At 41.0% G+C, this 22,100-nt stretch overlaps 1 protein-coding gene across 3 annotated transcripts in view; it reads left to right on the forward strand.

Annotated features, from left to right (window-relative positions):
- Nucleotides 1-22,100, forward strand: part of LOC145530146 (phospholipid-transporting ATPase IB-like) — an 88,192-nt gene that overhangs the window by 6,647 nt on the left and 59,445 nt on the right. For 2 of the 3 annotated variants that reach the window (XM_081550989.1, XM_081550990.1), the window contains exons 2-13: nucleotides 687-830; nucleotides 3,645-3,744; nucleotides 6,147-6,245; nucleotides 7,357-7,402; nucleotides 8,037-8,077; nucleotides 9,676-9,749; nucleotides 13,294-13,363; nucleotides 17,191-17,318; nucleotides 17,677-17,788; nucleotides 18,098-18,263; nucleotides 19,814-19,941; nucleotides 21,091-21,168. In XM_081550989.1, the coding sequence (XP_081407115.1) occupies nucleotides 687-830; nucleotides 3,645-3,744; nucleotides 6,147-6,245; nucleotides 7,357-7,402; nucleotides 8,037-8,077; nucleotides 9,676-9,749; nucleotides 13,294-13,363; nucleotides 17,191-17,318; nucleotides 17,677-17,788; nucleotides 18,098-18,263; nucleotides 19,814-19,941; nucleotides 21,091-21,168 (1,186 nt within the window). Of the gene's footprint in view, nucleotides 1-686; nucleotides 831-3,644; nucleotides 3,745-6,146; nucleotides 6,246-7,356; nucleotides 7,403-8,036; nucleotides 8,078-9,675; nucleotides 9,750-13,293; nucleotides 13,364-17,190; nucleotides 17,319-17,676; nucleotides 17,789-18,097; nucleotides 18,264-19,813; nucleotides 19,942-21,090; nucleotides 21,217-22,100 lie in introns of all 3 variants that reach the window. The other variant, XM_081550988.1, reaches the window with a different exon arrangement.

The following is a 22,100-nucleotide window of genomic DNA, read 5'->3' on the forward strand; positions in this document are numbered from 1 at the left end:
CTGGATGACTGCATTTCAGAGATATCCCAGGTCCTTGAGAAAGATTCCCTGAATCTTAAAGCTGGTAAAAGGCTTTTGAGATTTATATACAATTCAAAGGGCATAGAGTAAGTTTAGTTACAATTACAAGTTATCTAAAGAGAATACTTTAGAAAAAAGAAAAGTGACTTCAAGGGCCTGCAGGAAGAAAGACACCTGTTTAGACTTTAGTCTAGATGAAGGTCATCTTGGTCAGGGTTCAGATTCTGATCTGGGAGCCATTGCTACTTGGCCAAGACACTCTTCGGGGGGGCCCCCATCCCATCCTCCCCTCTGCTTCCCTTTCTTCTGTCTCTTTCCTCCTCCTGTCCAGCTGCTGAGTCCTAATTCATGGGCCCTCACCCCTTTCTTGGGCTCTGTGCCCACCCAGAGCCTCTGGGGCTGGGCAGAGGTGGGGTATATGAGCTGTGGAGGAGTCCAGCTGTCCCCTCTATGCAGGGCAGCAGGGGAAGGCTGCCCTACCTCTCTTGGCCCAGGTCATGATCCCTGGGGGCAAAGAACGCTGTCCTCCCCAGGGGACTCAAGAGAGGCTGTGTGTAACCCCTCCACTCACACATAGACACACACACACAGAGTACCCGCTGCCCTCCCTGGAGCCTGCCTTCACCTGAGTTTCCATGTAACGTCTTGGTGCCTTCTTGCCACAGGACCTGTTCGCTTCTCTGGGGGCTGTCGGAGGTGGAGGAAAAGATGGGCTGGAGGCAAACTCTGCAAGGAGCAGATGTGCCACAGGCCCGCACCATTTACCTCAACGAACCCCTTAGGAACACTTTCTGCAAAAACTCCATCAGGTGAGAAGACTGTGGAGGTAGGAGGAGAGGAAGGAGGAAGCTGTGGTCTTCCCCGCAATAAACAACAGTTTGTGTGGATGCGCCAGGCTAGAACAGCGTTCTTGAACCTGGAGGAACTCACTGCAGAGAACAGGATTTGTCTTCACCTCCCTTTTGAGGCTCCTTGAAGTCGCTCTCTGCTCTGACTTGTCCCATTCACAGGCAGCACCAAGCACCCACCCACCAGCTGAGAGTGCTCTAGCAACACCACTTGCTAGGGAGCAGGGGAAAGCCTTCGCCAGGGGAGTCACCCACCAACATCACCCACTGGGGAATGAGCATTAGCTAGGAAGAGTTCTGCTTCCTGAGGAATTCACTGAGCTGAGTACTGAAACTCTGCAGAGACAGTTTAGATGAAAGCCTGAAAGGGACTTTTTTCATATGTACGTTTATAACTTCCCCGGTGGTTCAGATGGTAAAGAATCCACCTGCAATGCAGGAGACCTGGGTTCTATCCCTGAGTCAGGAAGATCCCCTAGAGAAGGAGATGGCTACCCACTCCAGTATTCTGGAGACTTCCACGGACAGAGGAACCTGGTGGTCTATAGTCCATGGGGTTGCAAAGAGTTGGACATGCCTGAGCAACTCACACACATACGCACACACATATATATGTGTATATATGTACACACACACACACACACACACACACACATATACATATTCTTTATTTTTTTAAAACCAGGCTCTAAGGCCAGAGGTTGGATATATGAGCTCAGTAGTCAGTAAGCTTTTTCACTATTAACTAACTAATCAAAGAGCTTAAAAATGTGCATCATTGACTTGTCAAGAGAAAGAGGATATCTCTGAAGCCAAAAATGAAGGCAAAGCAGGAACCCAAAGAGGTCAAGGATGCTGATGTGGCTGGTTTCTGAGGACACTTGCCCGTTCTGGTGACTTAGGGCTTCAGATTTCGTGCTCAGTGGGAGGAGGGAACTCAAACCTAGGGCCACACCTAGTGGAAACCAGAATTGGAAACCCACCACCGTAATACTGGGTCTTTGGAGGACTACCTCCTAAATGAAGGGAGAATAAAACATCTGCTTTTTAAAAGGCACATGATGAAGAAACTTAACCTCTTTTAAATTTGGCTCCAGCTTTAATATTTATAAAATTATTTTATGTATCAATAGTCTTAAAAGTTATTAAATGTAAAGAACTTGAAGAACAGTTTTGGATTGCCAATTATTAATTCTATTTAGTTCATGAGTCTTTCAAAAACATCCTGCCTAGGGAATTCTTCAAATTCGATGAGGATGAATTAAAAGAAGAAATACTAAATTTCCTATCTCAAAACTCCAAAAGTTTGGTAAAATAATATGCATAATATCCAGCAAATCCAAATATAATAAAGAATATAAGGAGTATATGAAAAGAGGAAAGTATTAAAGATAAGTGAGGTACCCAGAACACATTTTTTTTTAATTAACCATACTTCAATAGATTTTACAAAGATATTTGAAGAATTTGATTCTTTATATTTTTGGATTTTTAGAGCTAAAATTTTTAAACCACTCATATCTACCTATCATCTCTCTGTCATGGTCTGAATTCCCCCAAAGTTCATATGTTGAAATCCTAGCCCTCCAATGTGATGTTTTAGGAGGTGGAACCCTTGGGAAATGATGGGGTCGTTCGGGCAGAGTCCTCATTAGTGGACTTGTGACCTTATAAAAGGGCCCCAGAGAGCTGCCTTGCCCCTTCCACAATGTGAGGTTACACTGAGAATGTCAGTGGTGAAGTGGACACTCACTAGACACTGAATTTGCTGGTGCCATGATCTCAGACCCCCAGCCTCCGGAACTGTGAGAAATAAATGTTGGTTGTTTATCAGCACCCAGTTTATGGTATGTTTGTTACAGCAGCTCAAATAGATTGAGACACTATCCTAGACCAAAAGACATACTGTCTATACTTTTATACATGTTAAATAACCTTCACCAGAGATGATGCCGGTTTACACCTACATCATCAGTTTGAGAGCTCATGTTTCCTCGTGTCCTTGCTAATAATGCTGGGATTGCTCAGTCACTCAGTTGTCGGTGTGAGAAGTGAAAGCCTCTGGTTGTTTTTATTCCTTTGATTATTAGAGGTTTATTTGCTTGCTTTATGTTTACTGGCCACTTGTATTTATTCTTTTGATAATTACTTGCTTATGCTTTAGATCCATTTTTATATTATGATGCATGTTGTTTGCTTAATGGTTTTTAAAGACTCACTGTATACTAGAGATATTAGCCTCTTTTCCCTATGTGCTACAAATATATTTTTCCTAGTTGGTTATCATTTTTCAGTCTTACAGTGCTTTCTTTCTGAACAGAACTTGTATTTTTATATATCAAAATTTTGCTCATTACCAGGTTGTGTTCCTTATTACCTTCTCCTTTCCATGTGTTTATTTTTTTTCTTTTGAATTTTTTATTATGTATTGGAGTATAGCTGATTAACAGTTTTGTGATAGTTTCAGTTGAACAGCAAAGGGACTCAGTCATCCATGTATCTAGATAACATGCTGCTCTCTGCTTTCAGATCCTTGGTTCCCCACATCTGCCTATGTATTCACAGTACTTCATGAAATGGGGAAATTCTTCTTTTACCTTGGGTTTTTTTAAAGATAATAATGAATGCTGTGATAAAAGACAAAATAGCTTTAGAAAAGTCTCAGCATTTTAAAACAATGTTTTATCCACTTCTGAGTTATAACCAAATTTTGTGTTTTGCTTGGTGTTTGTTGAGTTCAGAAGGTTAACTTTCTAACTTTCTACCTTTCTACAGCACAGCCAAGTACAGCATGTGGTCATTTCTCCCTCGATATTTGTATCTGCAGTTTAGCAAAACTGCCAATGCCTTTTTCCTGTTCATCACTATATTGCAGGTAATGTTTTGAACATGTTGTTAGATTCAGATTTCTTAGAAGTAAAAAACGTATAACAATCTCATGAGTATGACACAGAGAATAAATTTAAGCACTGTAAAGAGAGAACTCTCTTCTTAAAATATTTAACTTAGTGAGACACTAAACTCCATTTCTGGGCTGAAAGACATGTTGGTGAACAGTAGATGAATTAATGAGATATATTTGAAGTGACTTTTGTCATTTGTGTCACCCCCATAATAAGATAATTTTACTGTATTTTGAAAGATATAATTCACCCCCCTCATGTTAGTTCAAAATAACATCTCCCCCCACCCCTAATAATGGTAAGAACACTTAACATGAGATTTAGCACCTTAACAAACTTTTAAGTCTCCAATCTCCAATAAAGTGCTATTACCTGTAGGACCTTTGCTGCACAGCAGATCTCTAGAACTTCTTCATCCTGCATAACTGAAGCTTTCTACTCACGAGTAACAGCTCCTGCTTCCCCCCACCCCCATTACCAGCCTCTGGCACCCACTGTCCTCCTTGATAATTCTTTTAGTTTGACTATTTTAGATGCTTCGTATCAGTGGAGTCATACAGTATTGTCCTTCTGTGACTGGCTTTTTTCACTTCTATAATTTTCTCAAGGGTCATCCATGTTGTCACATATGACAGAATCTCCTTCTTTTAAGGCTGAACTAGGTGTATGTATATGTCCTATTATGCAAAGAGATAATAAGCAAGCAAAAATACTAAGGCAGCATAAAGAGTATACCTAGGCCCACGTCTGGAAATATACTCTAAACACTGACTTAAAACTCAACATGAAAAAAGCAAACATCATGGCATCCAGTCCCGTCACTTCCTGGAAAACAGAAGAGGAAAACTTGGAAGCAGTGGCAGATTTTATTTTCTTGGGCTCCAAAATCACTGCGGATGGTGACTGCAGCCGTGAAATTAAAAAACGCTTGCTCCCTGGAAGTAAGGCTGTGACAAACCTACACAGCATATTAAAAAGCAGAGACATCACTTTGCCGACAAAGGTCCAAATAGTCAAAGCTATGGTATTTCCAGTAATTATGTGAGAATTGGACCGATGCTTTTGAACTGTGTTTCTGGAGAGCACTCTTAAGAGTCCCTTGGACTGCAAGGAGATCAAACCAGTCAATCCTAAAGGAAATCAACCCTGAGCATTCACTAGCAGGATTGATGCTGAAGCTGATGCTCCAATACTCTGGCCACCTGATGCAAAGAGTTGACTCACTGGAAAAGACCCTGAGGCTGGGAAGGATCGAAGGTAAAAGGAGAAGTGGATGGCAGAGGATGAGATGGTTGGATAGCAACACTGACTCAGTGGACATGAATTTGAGCAAATGCCCAGAGAGAGTGGAGGATATTGGAGCCTAGTGTGCTACAGTCCATGGAGTTGCAAAGAGTCAGACCCGACTGAGTGACTGAACAAGAACTTGTCTAAATCTGGAAAACTAAAGGGTCAGACCCCAGACCTCACCTACTCTTGCATCCATCAGAAAGCAACTACAACCGCAGTTTCAGTCACTTTATTTTTCACAATTTAGACAGTAGGGGGTAGCCCTAGAACACAGTCTACAGGTACCTTGTTCCCAGGAAACATTATTCTTCTGGGCCTCCAAAAAATTTTTCCTTTTCCTCAAAAAGAAGCAAGATTAAGATAGCTGACCATTTGGATTTAGCTATGTTGAAAAGATGCTGTTTTATTTATTATTTTAAAATTTACTTTATTTTTTGACTGTGGGGCTTATGGAATCTCAGTTCCCTGACCAGGGATTGAACCCAAACCTTTGGCAATGAAAGTGTGGAGTCCTAACCTCTGGACTGCCAAGGAATTTCCCCCGAATATGCTATTTTAAACATTGAGGTTTTGAGCTGTTTCAACCAAAACATGATAAAGTGTCTATTAGAAAGGTGACACAATGACTGAAATGTTATTAAGCAATTGCTCTGGGGACTTTTCCATAGTGTATAACATTTAGTGTCTGGGCTTCCCTTGTGGCTCGGGTGGTAAAGAATCTGCCCACAACGTGGGAGACCAGTGTTTGATCCCTGGGTCAGGAAGATCCCCTGGAGAAGGGAATGGCAACCCACTCCAGTATTCTTGCCTGGAGAATTCCATGGACAGAGGAGTCTGGCGGGCTTTATAGTCTATGGGGTCACACAGAGCTGGACACAACTGAGTGACTAACACTTTGACTTTTTGACTTTGAGTATTTAGTGTCACACTCCAGGGGTGATTTTGCTATCCTGAGTCCTTTCGCTTTATATTTAATGTGTCTGTTGTTGTCACGTCCTGGATCATGCCACTAGCAGTGTAACTTTCAGTATATGCAAAATATAATAAGAACTGATGAAATTAATAGCGTCACTCTATTTTGCAGCAAATTCCAGACGTATCTCCGACGGGAAAATACACAACTCTGGTGCCTCTGCTAGTTATTCTTGCAATTTCAGGCATTAAAGAGATTGTAGAAGATTATGTAAGTTTACTGTTAGTAAATGCTCTCAAAACCACTGCCTTGAATGTAAGAGGTGTATTTCTTGCTCTTTTTTTTTTTTTTTTTAGGCTACTGGTTGGAACTGTATAGTTCTTTAAATCTGTAGTTGATATGAAGAGTGAATTAAAGTTTTGAGGTTTCACATTTTAAATCATATGTGTATTTGAGAGACCAGCAGGACTTCATATCTATTCTGAGAACTATGATAGTATCTTTGGGGACATAATCCAGCCAGAGAAGAGAATCCTAGATGGCAGAGAAGGATGTTCACACAAATTGTGCTCTTACTTTGTTACTCCTATAACTTTGGCAGAAGAGTGATTTTACAGGCGCCTGCAGATTTCAGTAGAAAAATAAAAGAAGACAGATAGCTAACAGTGTTTTGCTGCAGCTGGGGTCTCTCTAGAGTTGTCTCCTCCTCCTCACCTACAGTCCTAATGCTCGTTTCTAAAATAACTAGTGGTGGTCATTTGTTACGTTTCTGCCTCATTCCTACCAGCTTGTTATGTCATCAGTTAAATCTGTTAGGCCTTTCAATTGGTTTATAGTATGAAAGAATTTTTCAAACTTAAAAGCTTTTGGTTAAATTGGGGCAATATTCAACAGAGCCAATTATGTGTTTAGCCAAATAGTCGTTACAAACATCACATGAAATGCTAACATTTCAAGTAAGCACTTTACTATGCAGCAGGCACTGTGCTATGTATCGATATATCTTTGTGTGTGTGTGTGTGTGTGTGTGTGTGTGGTGTGTGTGTACGTGTGTGAATTCATTTAAACTGAGGCACAAACAAGTCAATGACCTGATGAGGCTGTCACAGTCAGGGGCAGAGTTGGGACATCAGCCAGGGCAAGCTGGTTCTAGAGGTCCCACACTTGACCACGTTGGTCGTTGGCCTCCCTTAGGGCACACCTCAGTTTAGGAAGTCATGTAAAGGAGAAAGGAAAGTGAAATCAGCTTATAGCCAAAAACCTACTTTATAGTTAGGTTTACTACCTCTATTCTTTTTAAACCCACTGTGTCATGTATTGTGATTTGAATGATTCATTTCAAACTTTTGATGTCATGGTTTGTTTTCTTTTCCTGTAACAGAAACGACATATGGCAGACAAATTAGTTAACTCAAAGAACACAATAGGTAAGATATTAGATTTAGCTTTTACCCTATTTCACTCTAAGAAAATATCCAAATTCATCAAGTAGATATTTGTAATATGTTTTATAACATTTTGGTATTCAAAGAAATACAGAAATAAATAACAAAAACCAGAAGGAAACTCAATTTCCATATGTTAGAATCACATAAATACATTAACTAGAATAAAAGGAAAGATAAAAGATGGGGAAGAGTAAAGTATTCAGGATATGAACAATTCTTTTTTGCTTTTGAGCAATTCTTATGTCCGTAAAAAAGATCTGGGTGTTACATATTCTCTCAGTCCTAGTTCTGATATGTGCTGTCTCTGTATTTGATTGGAAAAATGTTGCTCTTCAGGCTACAGCCAGTATTTTAGCATATAACAGCAAACAGTTTTCTCTTGGGATTGGAAGTAACTTAATACAGCCTCTATCTGCCTGTCTATTTATATTATATTATAATATATCATTATCCTATCATGTTATGTTAGGTATATTGCTCTTTTTGGTAAAGTGCATATTATTCTTTCAGTTTATATAAGGGTTAAATTAACAGAGAGAATATAAAGAAATGCCTGTAGTTTTTGAGAAAAGGTATCTTTATTACACCGAATACATAGCTGTTTCTTTTTCAGTGTTAAGACAGAATGCATGGCAAATGATTCTGTGGAAAGAGGTAAGAATGTATTTTAATGCTTAACTTAGTCATAAGCAGCTACCATATTTAAAGTTAACAGATTTTTATCTGTGAAGCATGTCATTCAAAACCATCATATTGTCCATTTGTTGTTGTTTATGAGGAAGTAGAGAACCAAAGAGAAAGAGCCTCTTGCTCAAAGTTACGTGGCCAGGAAAGAGTGAAATGAATCTGAACTTAAGTTGGCCTGGCTAGAGGTCTACACACCTCCACTGTGCCTGGGTGTTACCTCCGTGTTGCTGCATGGAACATTTAAAGTCAGTTCAGTTCAGTTCAGTCACCCAGTCTTGTCCTACTCTTTGCGACCGCATTGACTGCAGCACACCAGGCTTCCTTGTCCATTACCAATACCTGGAGCTTGCTCAAATTCATGTCCATCGAGTCGGTGATGCCATCCAACCATCTCATCTTCTGTCGTCACCTTCTCCTCTTGTCTTCAATCTTTCCCAGCATTAGGGTCTTTTCCAGTGGGTCAGTTCTTCATATCAGGTGGCAAAAGTATTGGAGTTTCAGCTTCAGCATCAGTCCTTCCAGTGAATATTCAGGACTGATTTCCTTTAGGATTGCCTGGTTTTATCTCCTTGCTGTACAAGGGACTCTCAAGAGTCTTCTCTAACACCACAGTTCAAAGGCATCAGTTCTTTGGTGCTCAGCCTTGTTTATGGTCCAACTCTCACATCTGTACATGACGACTGGAAAAACCATAGCTTTGACTAGATAGACCTTTGTTGGCAAAGTAATGTCTCTGCTTTTTAATATGCTGTCTAAGTTTGTCATAGCTTTTCTTCCAAGGAACAAGCATCTTTTAATTTCATGGCTGCAATCACCATCTGCAATGATTTTGGAGCCCCCCAAAAATAAAGTCTCTCACTGTTTCCATTGTTTTCCCATCTATTTGCCATGAAGTGATGGGACTGGATGTCATGATCTTCGTTTTCTGGATGTTGAGTTTTAAGTCAGCTTTTTCATTCTCTTCTTTCACTTTCATCAAGAGGCTCTTTAGTTCCTCTTCGCTTTCCTCTATAAAAGTGGTGTCATCTGCATATCTGAGGCTATTGATATTTCTCCAGCAATCTTGATCCCAGCTTGTGCTTCATCCAGCCCAGCATTTCACATGATGTACTCTGTATGTAAGTTAAATAAGCAGGGTGACCATGTACAACCTTGATGTACTCCTTTCCCAATTTGCAACCAGTCTGTTGTTCCATGTCCAGTTCTAACTGTTTCTTCTTGATCTGCATACAGATTTCTCAGGAGGCAGGTAAGGTGGTCTGGTATGCCCATCTCTTTAAGAATTTTTCACAGTCTGTTGTGATCCACACAGTCAAAGGCTTTGGTGTTGACTTAAAGTCAGTGGTTCACAACCTGTTGCTGTGGGTACAAGACAGCATTTCTATGGAGAATATCACAGAAGAATGAAAGCATCAGGAGACTCAGTTGTTCTAATGCAGCTGAATTTATTAGGATGGCCCCAGGATTTTCATCTTATACTTTTTCTTGAGAATATTTGACAGGTTTTGCTTTTAATTATGCTTTTAAAAATTCATGCTTGTGTGTTTTCTCTCCTGGTTTAAAAGGTTAATGTGGGTGACATTGTGAAGGCCACCAATGGGCAGTTCCTTCCTGCAGACATGGTCCTGATTTCCTCCAGGTTAGTTATGTTAGTGGGCATTTAAGGAACTTTTGTTATGAAATAGAAATTAAAAAAAAAAAAAACCAAAGGCCTTTTCTTCTTTCATTCCTTTCACCATCCCTTTATACTGGAGATCAGTGATTGCAAACATTTTCTGTAAAAGGACACATAGCAAATATCTTCAGCTTTGTGGGCCATGCAATCTGTTGTAGCTACTCAGCTCTTTTTCTGTACTATCAGAAACAACCAAAGGCAAAATGTAACCAAATAGAATGATTGTGTCCCAGTAAAACTTTATTTATGAAAATAAGCAGGGGCCAGATTTAGCATTTGGGTCGTAGATTGATGATTGCTATTCTATACTTTTGTGATCTTTTCTTTAATTTCCCTGGACATACTTTCTTCTATTCTGATTCTTAGGTTAATTCTATCTCTTCTACAATTTCTATAGACATTCAACAAATCTAAAATATTTTACACTTATTATCTTGTTTTATTCTCATGTAATAAAAGGATATATTTTACAATAGAAACAAAAATGATAGGGTACTTAAGAACAGATCTGACAAAACATATGCAAGTGCTTAATGGAAGACTTAAATGTATGGAGAAATATATCATGTTCTTGGATAGAAAGATTCAATATTATAAAGATGTCAATTCCCACCAGACTGATCTAGAAGATTACTGCCATTCCAACCAAAATCTCAAACATATTTTAATGGGAAATTGGTGAGCTGATTATAAATATCTAATTTGTACCTGTGGGATTTGAGCTTGCGGAGGTGATTGAATGATGTCATTCAGTGCCATTGAGAGAAGAGTCATTATGCTTCCCAAGAGAAGGCAAGATGCCCTGCCATGCAGGGTCAAAGGGGAAGCATTGCATTTGGTCAGGAGGCAGAAACAAGAGAGAGAGGAAGCTGAGGTCAGAGCCTTTAGTGAGATTTCTGGAGGAAAGTCAGGGCAGGGCAGAGTGAACCATTTAGGATTGCTTAAGCTCTAATACTTTGCTAAGAACCAGCTCATTGAAAAAGACCCTGATACTGGGAAAGATTGAGGGCAGGATGAGAAGGGGTCAACAGAGGATGAGCTGGTTGGATGGCATCATCAACTCAATGGACATGAGTTTGAGCAAACTGCAGGAAATAGTGAAGGACAGGGAAGCCTGGCTTGCTGCAGTCCATGGAGTCACGAAAAGTCGTACTGGACTTAGCAACTGAACAGCAACAACAGTCTTGGCTAATTCTGCTGGGCTTTGGGCTATAGGTCTCCTGTTGCTGAGTACCAGGCCCTGGGATGATTTAGGGCACAAGTGTGTGAAAGTTAGATAAAGCAGGTGTTTAGGGAGCATAGACTCAGGATTTGTTGGTTTGCACGTGAAGGCACACTCCTGGTAGAGCCCTACTCTGTCTCTAAGGATCAATTGCCCTTGAGAGTTGCAGTCTCTCTCCCGCCAACATGATTTGTAAGATGTCAAGACATCATAAGATACAGAAAGTCAAAGACAATGTTAATAGAAATGTATTTGGAAGAGCAAAGGGCTGAGAACAGTCAAGGCACTTATGAATAGGAATAAAGACTCAGACATAGAGAGCAAACTCAAAGCAGGGGAAGAAGAGGGTAGGATGAATTGAGAGAGGAGCATTGAAATATATACTTTACCATGGGGCTTCCCAGGTGGTGTTAGCAGTAAAGAACCCACCTGCCAATGCAGGAGACGTAAGAGATGTGGATTTGATCCCTGCATCGGGAAGATCACTTGGAGAAGGAAATGGCAACTCACTCGTGTTCTTGCCTGGAGAATGCCACAGACAGAGGAACCTGGCAGGCTACAGTCCATAGGGTTACAAAGAGTCAGACATGACTGAAGCAACTTAGCGTGCATGTGTAAAATAGATAGGTAATGGGAAGTTGCTGTATAACACAGGGAGCTCAGCTTGGTGCTCTGTGACAACCTAAAGGGGGTGAGATGGGGTGGTGGGAGGCAGGTTCAAGAGGGAGGGGACATGTGTATGCCTATGGCTGGTGCATGTTGATGCATGGCAGAAATCAATACAACATTGGAAAGCAATTATCCTCAAATTAAAAATAAATTTAGAAAAGAATAATTTGAGGGTAGTTGTCTGACTTCATTTAAAGAGATGATTTTCAATTTGTAGCAGTTTAGACAGGTTAATATTGGCACACGAACAGAAAAACTAGAATCATGGGAGGTAATAGAGAATCCAGAAACAGATCTGTACCTGTTGGAGCTTTGATATGTGACAGTGGTGGCACTTTGCTTCAGTGGCAACAGGAGTTAGAGTTAGAGTTAGTTGCTCAGTCATGTCTGACTCTTTTGTGACCCCATGGACTGTAGCCTGCCAGGCTCCTCTGTCTATGGGTTCTCCAGGCTGTAGTACTGGAGTGGGTTGTCATTCCCTCCTCCAGGGGATCTTCCCAACTCAGGGATCGAACTCAGGTCTCCTGCATTGCAGGCAGATTATTTACCATCTGAGCCACCAGGGAAGCCAGTGGTAACAGGTTCAGTTCAGTCGCTCAGTCGTGTCCGACTCTCTGCGACCCCATGAGTTGCAGCACGCCAGGCCTCCCTGTCCACCACCAACTCCCGGAGTCTATCCAAACCCATGTTCATCGAGTCGGTGATGCCATCCAACCATCTCATCCTCTGTCGTCCCCTTCTCCTCCTGCCCCAATCCTACCCAGCATCAGGGTCTTTTCCAATGAGTCAACCCTTCGCATGAGGTGGCCAAAGTATTGGAGTTTCAGCTTCAAATCAGACCTTCCAATGAACACCCAGGATTGATCTCTTTTAGGATGGATTGACTGGATCTCCTTGCAGTCCAAGGGACTCTCAAGAGTCTTCTCCAACACCACAGTTCAAAAGCATCAATTCTGCGGCGCTCAGCTTTCTTCACCGTCCAACTCTCACATCTATACATGACCACTGGAAAAACCATAGCCTTGACTAGACGGACTTTTGTTGGCAAAGTAATGTCTCTGCTTTTAAATATGCTATCTAGGTTGGCCATAACCTTCCTTCCAAGTAGTAAGCGTCTTTTAATTTCATGGCTGCAGTCACCATCAGCAGTGATTCTGGAGCCCAAAAAAGTAAAGTCTGACACTGTTTCCACTGTTTCCCCATCTATTTCCCATGGAGTGATGGGACCAGATGCCATGATCTTAGTTTTCTGAACATTGAGCTTTAAGCCAACTTTTTCACTCTCCTCCTTCACCTTCATCAAGAGGCTCTTCAGTTCTTCTTCACAGGATGGGCTGTTAAATAGGAATGTTTTGGAACTGGTTACCCACACAGCAAAAAGTGAGATTCCTTTCTACACAGAAACCAACTTCAGGGAATTTCCTGACGGCCCCAGTGATTAGGACTCTTGGGCTTGTAGGATCAGACTGCTGAACTCCACTGGCAAGGTAGTTGTTGTGGTCCTTTCAGTTCTGAAGAATCCTTGCTGATGTAGATCATACTTCATGGTTACAGTTATTGGGAAACTAATTTGTTGGAGAGATATTGATTCAATATTATTTGTTTTATTTTCTTTAGTGAACCTCAGGCAATGTGTTTTGTTGCAACATCTAATCTGGATGGAGAGACGAATCTAAAAATACGGCAGGTAAAGATACTTTTATTTACTTATTTGGCTGCACCTGGTCCAAGTTGTGGCACCTGAACTCTTAGTTGCAGCACATGGGATCCAGTTCCCTGACCAGGGATGGAACCCAGGCCCCCTGCATTGGGAGCCCAGAGTCTCAGACACTGGACCACCAGGGAAGTCCTGAGATGTCTTTCTAATTCCTAACTTTATACTTGAGTCCACAGTGTCAAGTTTTGTCATGTACCAAATTTACTTTTTTTTTCATGATGAAAATGGTCTCACCACTAATAAATGGATGTAATTTATCCTCATGAGATATTTAGAAGGTACTTTCAAAAGAATAAGCAAGAACTACATGAACGTGTCACTCACTACTGTAAGAAAAACCATATTGTATAAAATTCAGGTCATAAAGGTTGACACACCTTTATGCATTTTGTTTTGAGTTTGATATTTCTGCTGGTGATTTGATGATAAAACTGTCCTGACTAGATATAACTAGATCAAAGTGTGTTACTCGCTCAGTCATGTCCAACTGTTTGGCACCCTGTGGACTGTAGCCCACCAGAGTCCTCTGTCCATGAAATTCTCCAGGGAAGAATACTGGAGTGGGTAAGCAATTCCCTTCTCCAGGGTATCTTCCCAACCCAGGGACTGAACCCAGGTCTCCTACATTGCAGGCAGATTCTTTACTGGCTAAGCCACCAGGGAAGTTGTCCATAACCAGATTAACCAGATTAAAAGGGGAGATAAATGAACACTGGGTGATCTTATATGCCATTGCTTTTAAAACTACCATCTGAACTTTAGATTAGCATGTGATTATGAGTGGGCAGAGGCAGTGTTCAATTATCTTTTCATTAATGGAGAAAAGGGCATTGATCTTTGCTCTGTTAGTTTGCTTAAATAAGGAAGTCTCTGATTTTATATTTGATTATTTGCATGTCTGTTGCTATCTTTACTGCAAACTTTAATTCGATTTGAAAATAGAAACAGGTTTAGAATTTGTTAAATCTATCATCTTTGTAAAAGTAATTGAGAAAATGAGTTTATTTTACCTCTGTTACTTTCCAAATCCCACCTTTGTCCTTAGTGCTAATCATAGTAATAGTTTGGTACCTACATGATTTTTTAAAAATTCAATTACAGACTTTTATTTCTGGGAAGATGGAGTAAACATTGTTTTACCTATCTTTTCCTGCTAAGTACAACTAAAGACTTTGGCTTTTATATAAAAAACAAACATAAGACTCTGAAAAACTGAGAGAAGAAGCCAGATAGCAGGACCTTGCGATCCTGGGAACAATGTGGTGGCAAGTTCCCTGTTCTTCCTTTGGCCTCATTTATCTCAGGGTCCACATAGTCAAAGCTGTGGTTTTCCCAGTAGTCACACACGGATGTGACAGTTGGATCATAATGAAGGTTGAGCACTGAAGAATTGATGCTTTTGAACTATGGTGTTGGAGAAGACTGTTGAGAGTCCCTTGGACTGCAAGGAGATCAAACCAGTCAACCCTAGAGAAAATGAACCTTGAATATTCATTGGAATGACTGATGCTGAAGCTTCAATACTTTGGCCACCTGATGCAAAGAGCCGACTCATCGGAAAAGACCCTGATGCTGGGAAAGATTGAAGGCAAAAGGAGAAGGGGATGGCAGAGGATGAGGTGGTTAGATAGCATCACCAACTCAATAGATATGAATTTGAGCAAACTCCAGGAGATAGGAAAGATAGTCCTTCCAATGACTATTCAGGATTCATTTCCTTTAGGATTAGGAGACCATGTGAGTAACAAGGCATTGCAACCCATTCAAGCCAGGGAGATGTCGTTGAAGGTCTACAGGGTGATCAGGGCTCTCACCCTTGCCAGCTATAACTGACCCCCCCCCCAACTTGGCCATCAAAACAGGTCAAGTTTGCAACTTGTATGCTTATCCCCCATCATACAGTAATGAGACAGCACTTTCATCCCATGTCAGAGAGGTGCCAGAGGAAGCCAGCTAAGGTTTAAATGATATCTAGTATCTCGTAACATAATGCATGTAATAGGCAAGCTGTCCGGTTTCAATCAAAATTTATTCACCATACGCCAAACCAGAAGGATCTCAAACTCAATGAAAAATGACAACCTATGATGCTAACACCAAAATAACAAAAAATGTAAGCATTATCTGACAGAGACACTACAGGGGACATTAGAAAAAAGGCTTTCATGAGCAATGACAAAAATGCTTGAAACAAAAGTCTCAGCAAAGAAACAGTCTCAGCAAGGAAATTTGGAAATTTAAAAATTTAAAAATACAATTACTAACACCCCCCCCAACACACACACAAAGCAACCCCCAAAGCAACCAACCAAACAAATGAAAAAAGCTCAGGGGTTGGGCTCAACAGCAGAATATAAGGGCTGGAGAAAAGAATCTGTGAATTGAAAGACAGCACAATAGAAACTACTCAATTTAAACAACAAAGAAAGTAGACAAAAAAAAAAAAATGAACAGAGATGTATTTGTTCTTGTTGGGGGCTTCCCTAGTGGCTCATACAGTGAAGAATCTGCTGCAATGCAGGAGACCTGACTCAGTTCCTGGTTGGAAAAGATACCCTGGAGAAGAGAATGGCTACCCACTCCAGTATTCTTGCCTGGAGAATTCCATAGACAGAGGACCCTGGCGGGCTATGGTCCATGGGGTCACAAAGAGCTGAACACGACTGAGTGACTAACATTTTCATTACACTTTTCATTCTATTCTCTTTCAGATTTATAGAATTTCTTCATGCACTTTCAGTACATAAGAATACGTATATCAGTTGTATGTGTTGCAAATGTCTTCTTCAAGTTGGTAACTTGCTTTCAGACTTTAAGGTATCTTTTGTTGAACAGAAGTTCATCCCAAACTATTTCAATGTAGGTCCCTGAGAGTCAAAACTTTTAAGACTTTGTATGCATGCCTGAGAATATTTGTACTAAACTTTCACATTTATTTGAAATTAGAAAGTTGTAACATTCTAGATTTAAAGGTCTCTTAATTAAGTACTTACAAATAAAATCCTCTGTCTTTAAGTATTTCCTCTTGTTAGACTAATGACAATTTGATTCCGAATTCTTTTGGAGGTGATTTGCCTTTTCTCTCTGGAAGGCTGAGATTATCTCATTGTAATGAGGCATTTTCTCGATGAGTGATTCTCAAAGTGTGTTCCTTGGACCAGCAGCGTCACCATCTTGTTAGAGTTATTAGAAATGCAAGTTTTGGTGCCTTACCTCAGATCCACTGAATAAAAAACCTCTCAGGGCACAGCCCTGAAATCTGTACTTTAACATGACTCCAGGTGAGTCTGATGCACACAGAAGTTTGGAATCATTGTTCTAGATCCTTGCTAGTCAGAGTGTGACCCACAGTTGCGCATCATCAGTTGCAGGCATAAACCTGTCAAATACTACATGGTGTTTAATTGTGATAATTATAATTTCACTTCAAGGCGATGGAAACTTAACTTTCATACCTCTTTTGACCTCATTAAAATTATTTGCAAAATGTTGGTATGACAAAGCCTTCTAGCAAAGTTTATGTTAGCATTTGATATAAATTTTTTTTTGTTTGGTAAGTACAATATATTTTCAGACACTGACTTTCATAGTATTCTTTTATTAGCCATTATGGCAACCCTCTCCAGTATTCTTGCCTGGAAAATCCTATGGATAGAGGAGCCTGGCGGGCTACAGTCCATGCGGTCGCAAAGAGTCGGACACGACTGAGCGACAGAACAACAGCAACAACAACAAGAGACATTGAACTTTGCCATGAAAATTCTGTTTTCATTTTTTCCTTTGATTTTATTTTGTAGGCTTTGTCAGAAACAGCTATCATGAAAACAGAAAAGCAATTGTCAAGCCTATCTGGAAAAATAAAATGTGAAGAGCCTAATTTTCATTTCAACAGATTCGTGGGAACCTTGTACCTAAATGGTAAAAGGTATCATTTTTTTCTTTCTCAAACATTTTTTTGTCCACTTAATCTTCCCTGACAATAGCTTTTATAGTCACTCTAAGTATAAAGAATGTTTTACTCTCTAAAAGTTTTAACCTACATATCTTTGGAATGGTGAGAAATGGATAACAAAGCAATTTTTTCCTGTGCTGTTTTAGAAATAGATACTTTCTTTGAAGACACATTTGTTTTTATTGCTATTTGTCCAGAAAGTTGAACTTGATAAAGGAAATATATATATATATATATATATATATATATATGGTGGAAGTCTAGGTTTGTTTTACATTGTGAAAAGAAAAAGTTCTGTGGTAATTTACTAATACTCTTTTAATTTTTTTAGCCCTATTTCAATTGGGCCTGACCAGGTCTTGCTGAGAGGTACACAGCTTAAAAATACTGAGTGGATCCTGGGCATAGTTGTTTACACTGGATTTGAAACTAAATTCATGCAGGTAAATAATCTATGATGACAAATAGCATTGCCCAAAATCACAACACTTTGTGTTTTTAGGAACCCTAGGACTTTGGACTTTGAGATGATAGATCTGCTATGTGGATATGTTTCCTGTGAACTAGAGACTGATGCTCCAAGAAGCGAGGTGGAAAACCATGGGCACACTTTCAGTCCATCTGTGATTTGGCAAAAGATGTTGTACTTTTTAACCATTGCAGTTTCTGACCTCCTTCACCATCAAACTGTAATTCACTTGTCTTGCTTGTTTTTGGTCCTTTTTGGTGTGCGGTTGCGTGCTATCATGCAGAATGCAGTCAAGTCGCCCCTCAAGAGATCCAAGGTGGAGAAGGTGACCAACGTGCAGATCCTGGTGTTGTTCCTGCTGCTGTTGGTCATGTCCTTGGTGAGCTGCGTGGGAGCCATATTCTGGAAAGACAGATACAGAGCAGAGCCCTGGTACATCAGGAAGAAAGGTAAGTGTCGGAGCACGGGAGGAAGATGCCACTTTGGTACGTTACTTTCCATGTTTTCGTTTAAAAGGGAAGGCTCTCATTCTAACTGGAGGTGGGTGCTTTTGCTTTATTTGTTTGTTTTCAGAAACTGAAGGTTAATGAGTTTTAGCAATAGAACATTTCCTTCTTAAGATTTTTTGGGAAAGATTGTCCTGCCAGTGTCATGTAATCCTGGCATTCCGGAACGAAGCAGAGAGAAGGGGCAGGCAGAGGCATGAGACTGAGTCAGATGGAGGAGGCCCACACCTTTGCACCTGTCGTGCAGTCACCAGAAGGGCTTGGACAAGGTGTTCACTTCCCTGAGCATTGCTTTCCTCACTCGAAAGGGGACAGTAGCTGCCTCCTTCGGTCACTGCAGGGCTCCGTGTACAGTGAGTGGTGACAGGGAGCTCCGAGGGGACTCAGCGGCCAGAGTGGCCTTCTGTCAGTAAGAGGTTTAAAGGTGAACTCAAAGGGATTTGGCATGAAAAGTTCAGCAGTTTTGTTTCTGTCCTTCCGTGTTTTCAGGGTAAACCATCTTACATCTTTCCACCTCTTCTAATCTATCACCTGAGGATTCTATGTTGCTCTAACTTCCCCTGAGAGGACCTGTTTGCGAGCATTTCACCACTTCCTTTGTATTTAGTTAGAACTTCTTCCTCCCATATTTCAAATATGTAAATTTAATGTGTAAGTCTGAGATGCAAGTTGTCAGGAAGACACCTATAAGGCAGTGCATATAGATCCTCTGAACAATTTCTAGATATTTTTAAGTAAAATATCTTTCACTTCTTTCCCTGGGTTTTAAAAAATCATTATAATAATTATCTCTTTCGCTTCAAATCTACGGTTGTTGTTGTTACTTTAGTCCCTAAGTCATGTCTGACTCTTTTGCAACTCCATGGACTGTAGCCCACCAGGCTCCTCTGTCCATGGGATTTTCCAGGCAAGAATATTGGAAAGGGTTGTCATTTACTTCTCCAGGGGAATCTTCCTGCCCCAGGGATCAAACCTGAGTCTCTTGTATTGGCAGGCAGGTCCTTTACCACTGAGCCACCAGGGAAGCCCTCAAACCTACTGTTACATACAGTTTAAAAAGTCCTCATCACTTCCTCCCCATCTCCTGTGTTTAGCAGCTTCCTTTCTTCAATGCTTTGCTCACCACCTTTTCCAAGACCCATTTCTGTGCCTCCAACTTTGTGTTTTTGCTGCTACACACCTCGCAGAGCTCATCCCACTGTAGTTCCTGACTCATCCCACTTTCTCAAGCTACATCTGAAGTTCTCTGAGGGCAGAATCTAAGTCTTATTAGAACTTGTATCCCCATGCTTCTATGCACCCTATTACATGGTTGATTGGTACTTAGCTAATATTTTAAAAACTATTTTATATCTGTGTCCACTTAATTATACCGTTATTAATAATTTCCATGGAGAAAAATTTCACAATTTAAAAAAGTAATAATGAGAACACAGATGAATAAAGATATCGCCTGAAGCCACGACGTGGTTCCTCTGATTTTTCTTCCACAGATTATGACTATCACAGCTTTGGGTTTGACCTTTTGGTATTCATCATCTTGTACCACAATCTCATCCCCATTAGTCTGCTGGTCACTCTGGAAATTGTGAAATACATTCAGGCCCTGTTTATAAACTGGGTGAGTAGTAAATTCAGGAAATTAAGACAGTTCTTTCTTGGGTTATGGCTTTGGTTTCGAGAATCAATGTGACTGAGTCCTTGTGGTGGGGCCAGTACAGCTGACAGGCCAAGAGCCAAGCCTGACTCAGTAGTGCCTGGATGCCTTTGACTCACTCTTGAGGACACAACTTTTTCCCTATATATATATTTTCCAGATGATCAGAAATATTTAAGAGATAGAGGCTTAGTAGCAAGTGTAGAGAAACAGTCAACCATTAAAACTTAAGATACTCACAAAGGAGAGTCCAATAGACTTACAATAGATTTACAGAGCTTGGTAAGAATGGCAGAAACAATGGCATTTCAGCATTCCTTCAAATCAAGAAAAATATTTCTTAGGTGACAACCATGTATTGACTGAAGTTAATACTTTGTCAGTTGTGACTGAACAGATTTTCAAATCTGTGTGTAGGGTTGTCACTTTTAGTTGGTTTTTTTTTTTTGTCTTCATATTCTTTTTTTATTGGAGTATAGCTGACTTACAATATTGTGTTAGTTTCAGGCATATGGCACAGAGTAATTCATAGTAGTTTGCATTTGCTGATCTGTATTATTATTATTTTTTAACTGGAGGACAACTGCTTTACAATGTTGTGTTGGTTTCTTCTTTGAAATAAAATTCTTTCTGGATTTCACCTTAACAGGATCCTCCCAATATGTTGATGAAGTACCATCATTTGAAAGGAGTATTATTTTAGCAACCACAAAATTAGACTAAGTGCCCTCAAACATGTTCTAATCTGATCTTTGCAGTAGCTCTGAGTAGTGCCAGGAGGGAGGTCCCTGTTACTACCCTATCTGATCGACCTAGTAATTGAGACACACTTAAGGCCACACAGCGTGCCTGAGGCACAGCCAGGATTGAAAGCTGCATCTTCCAAATCACCTTGACCTTTGTTTCTACATGGCTTTGCTTCTCCTGAATCGACTGTGCCAACCCATGTGAAAAACTAGCATATATGCGTCCCAAACCAAGTATTCTGGACTCTCCACTGTGAATTCTTTATAAATGTCAAGCACATCAGATCAGTGGCAGTATGGACTTCCTGAAGAAGTTTTGAGCCTAGTTCTGTCTGTGTGGCTTGGCTATTTTGTTTGTTTCCTGCAGGATGAAGATATGCATTTTAAGGGAAGTAATGTCTATGCCATGGCCAGAACATCCAATCTTAATGAAGAGCTTGGGCAGGTGAGGGCCCCTCCAGGGCTGGGCAGTGTGACAGGAGCGCCACAGGAGGTGGGTCTAGGGAGAGTGTGTGCAGAGCTGAAAGGCCAGATTTAGCCGTGGGCTAGAGGTAATATAGCGGAGAAGGCAATGGCACCCCACTCCAGTCCTCTTGCCTGGAAAATCCCATGGACAGAGGAGCTTGGTAGGCTGCAGTCCATGGGGTCGCTATAAGTCGGACACGACTGAGCAACTTCACTTTCACGCATTGGAGAAGGAAATGTCAACCCACTCCAGTGTTCTTGCCTGGAGAATCCCAGGGACGGGGGAGCCTGGTGGGCTGCCGTCTATGGGGTTGCACAGAGTTGGACACGACTGAAGTGACTTAGCAGCAGCAGTAGCAGAGGTAATATGGGGCTTCCCCAGTGGCTCAGTGGTAAAGAATCTGCCTGCAATGTAAGAGACCCAGGTTCTGTCTCTGGGTTGGGAAGACCCCCTGCAGGAGGGCATGGCAACCCACTCCAGTATTCTTGCCTGGGAAATCCCATGGATACAGGAGCCTGGCGGGCTATAATCCATGGAGTCGCAAAGAGTCAGACAGGACTGAAGTGACTGAGCGTGCACATAGATAACGTGACACCCTTGTGAAGCTTTAGAAATATAATTTGTTCCAATTATTAATAATATTGCATAATGGGTTACAGGTAGAACACACCTGATACAGGTTATTATGTGCTTATGAAAGAGTGAAAGAGCTGGGGGGCAGGTGGAACACTGAAAGGGCTGTGGGACAGGTAGAAAAAGCTTCTGGGGGCTCCCAGGGCTTCAGGTAGCTTCCAGGTGAGCCACAGGGACCCTGGAATCTGGGGGATGGCCGGGTTTCTGCTTCTTTAAGGCAGGTGACTCACAGGGGAGCATCCACAGGCTGTTGTGAAATTTCACACCGGCCAAATCCA

This window comes from Giraffa tippelskirchi, chromosome 12, assembly GCF_054371585.1.
Source record: "Giraffa tippelskirchi isolate mGirTip1 chromosome 12, T2T-mGirTip1v1.2.pri, whole genome shotgun sequence".
Lineage (NCBI taxonomy): Eukaryota > Metazoa > Chordata > Mammalia > Artiodactyla > Giraffidae > Giraffa > Giraffa tippelskirchi.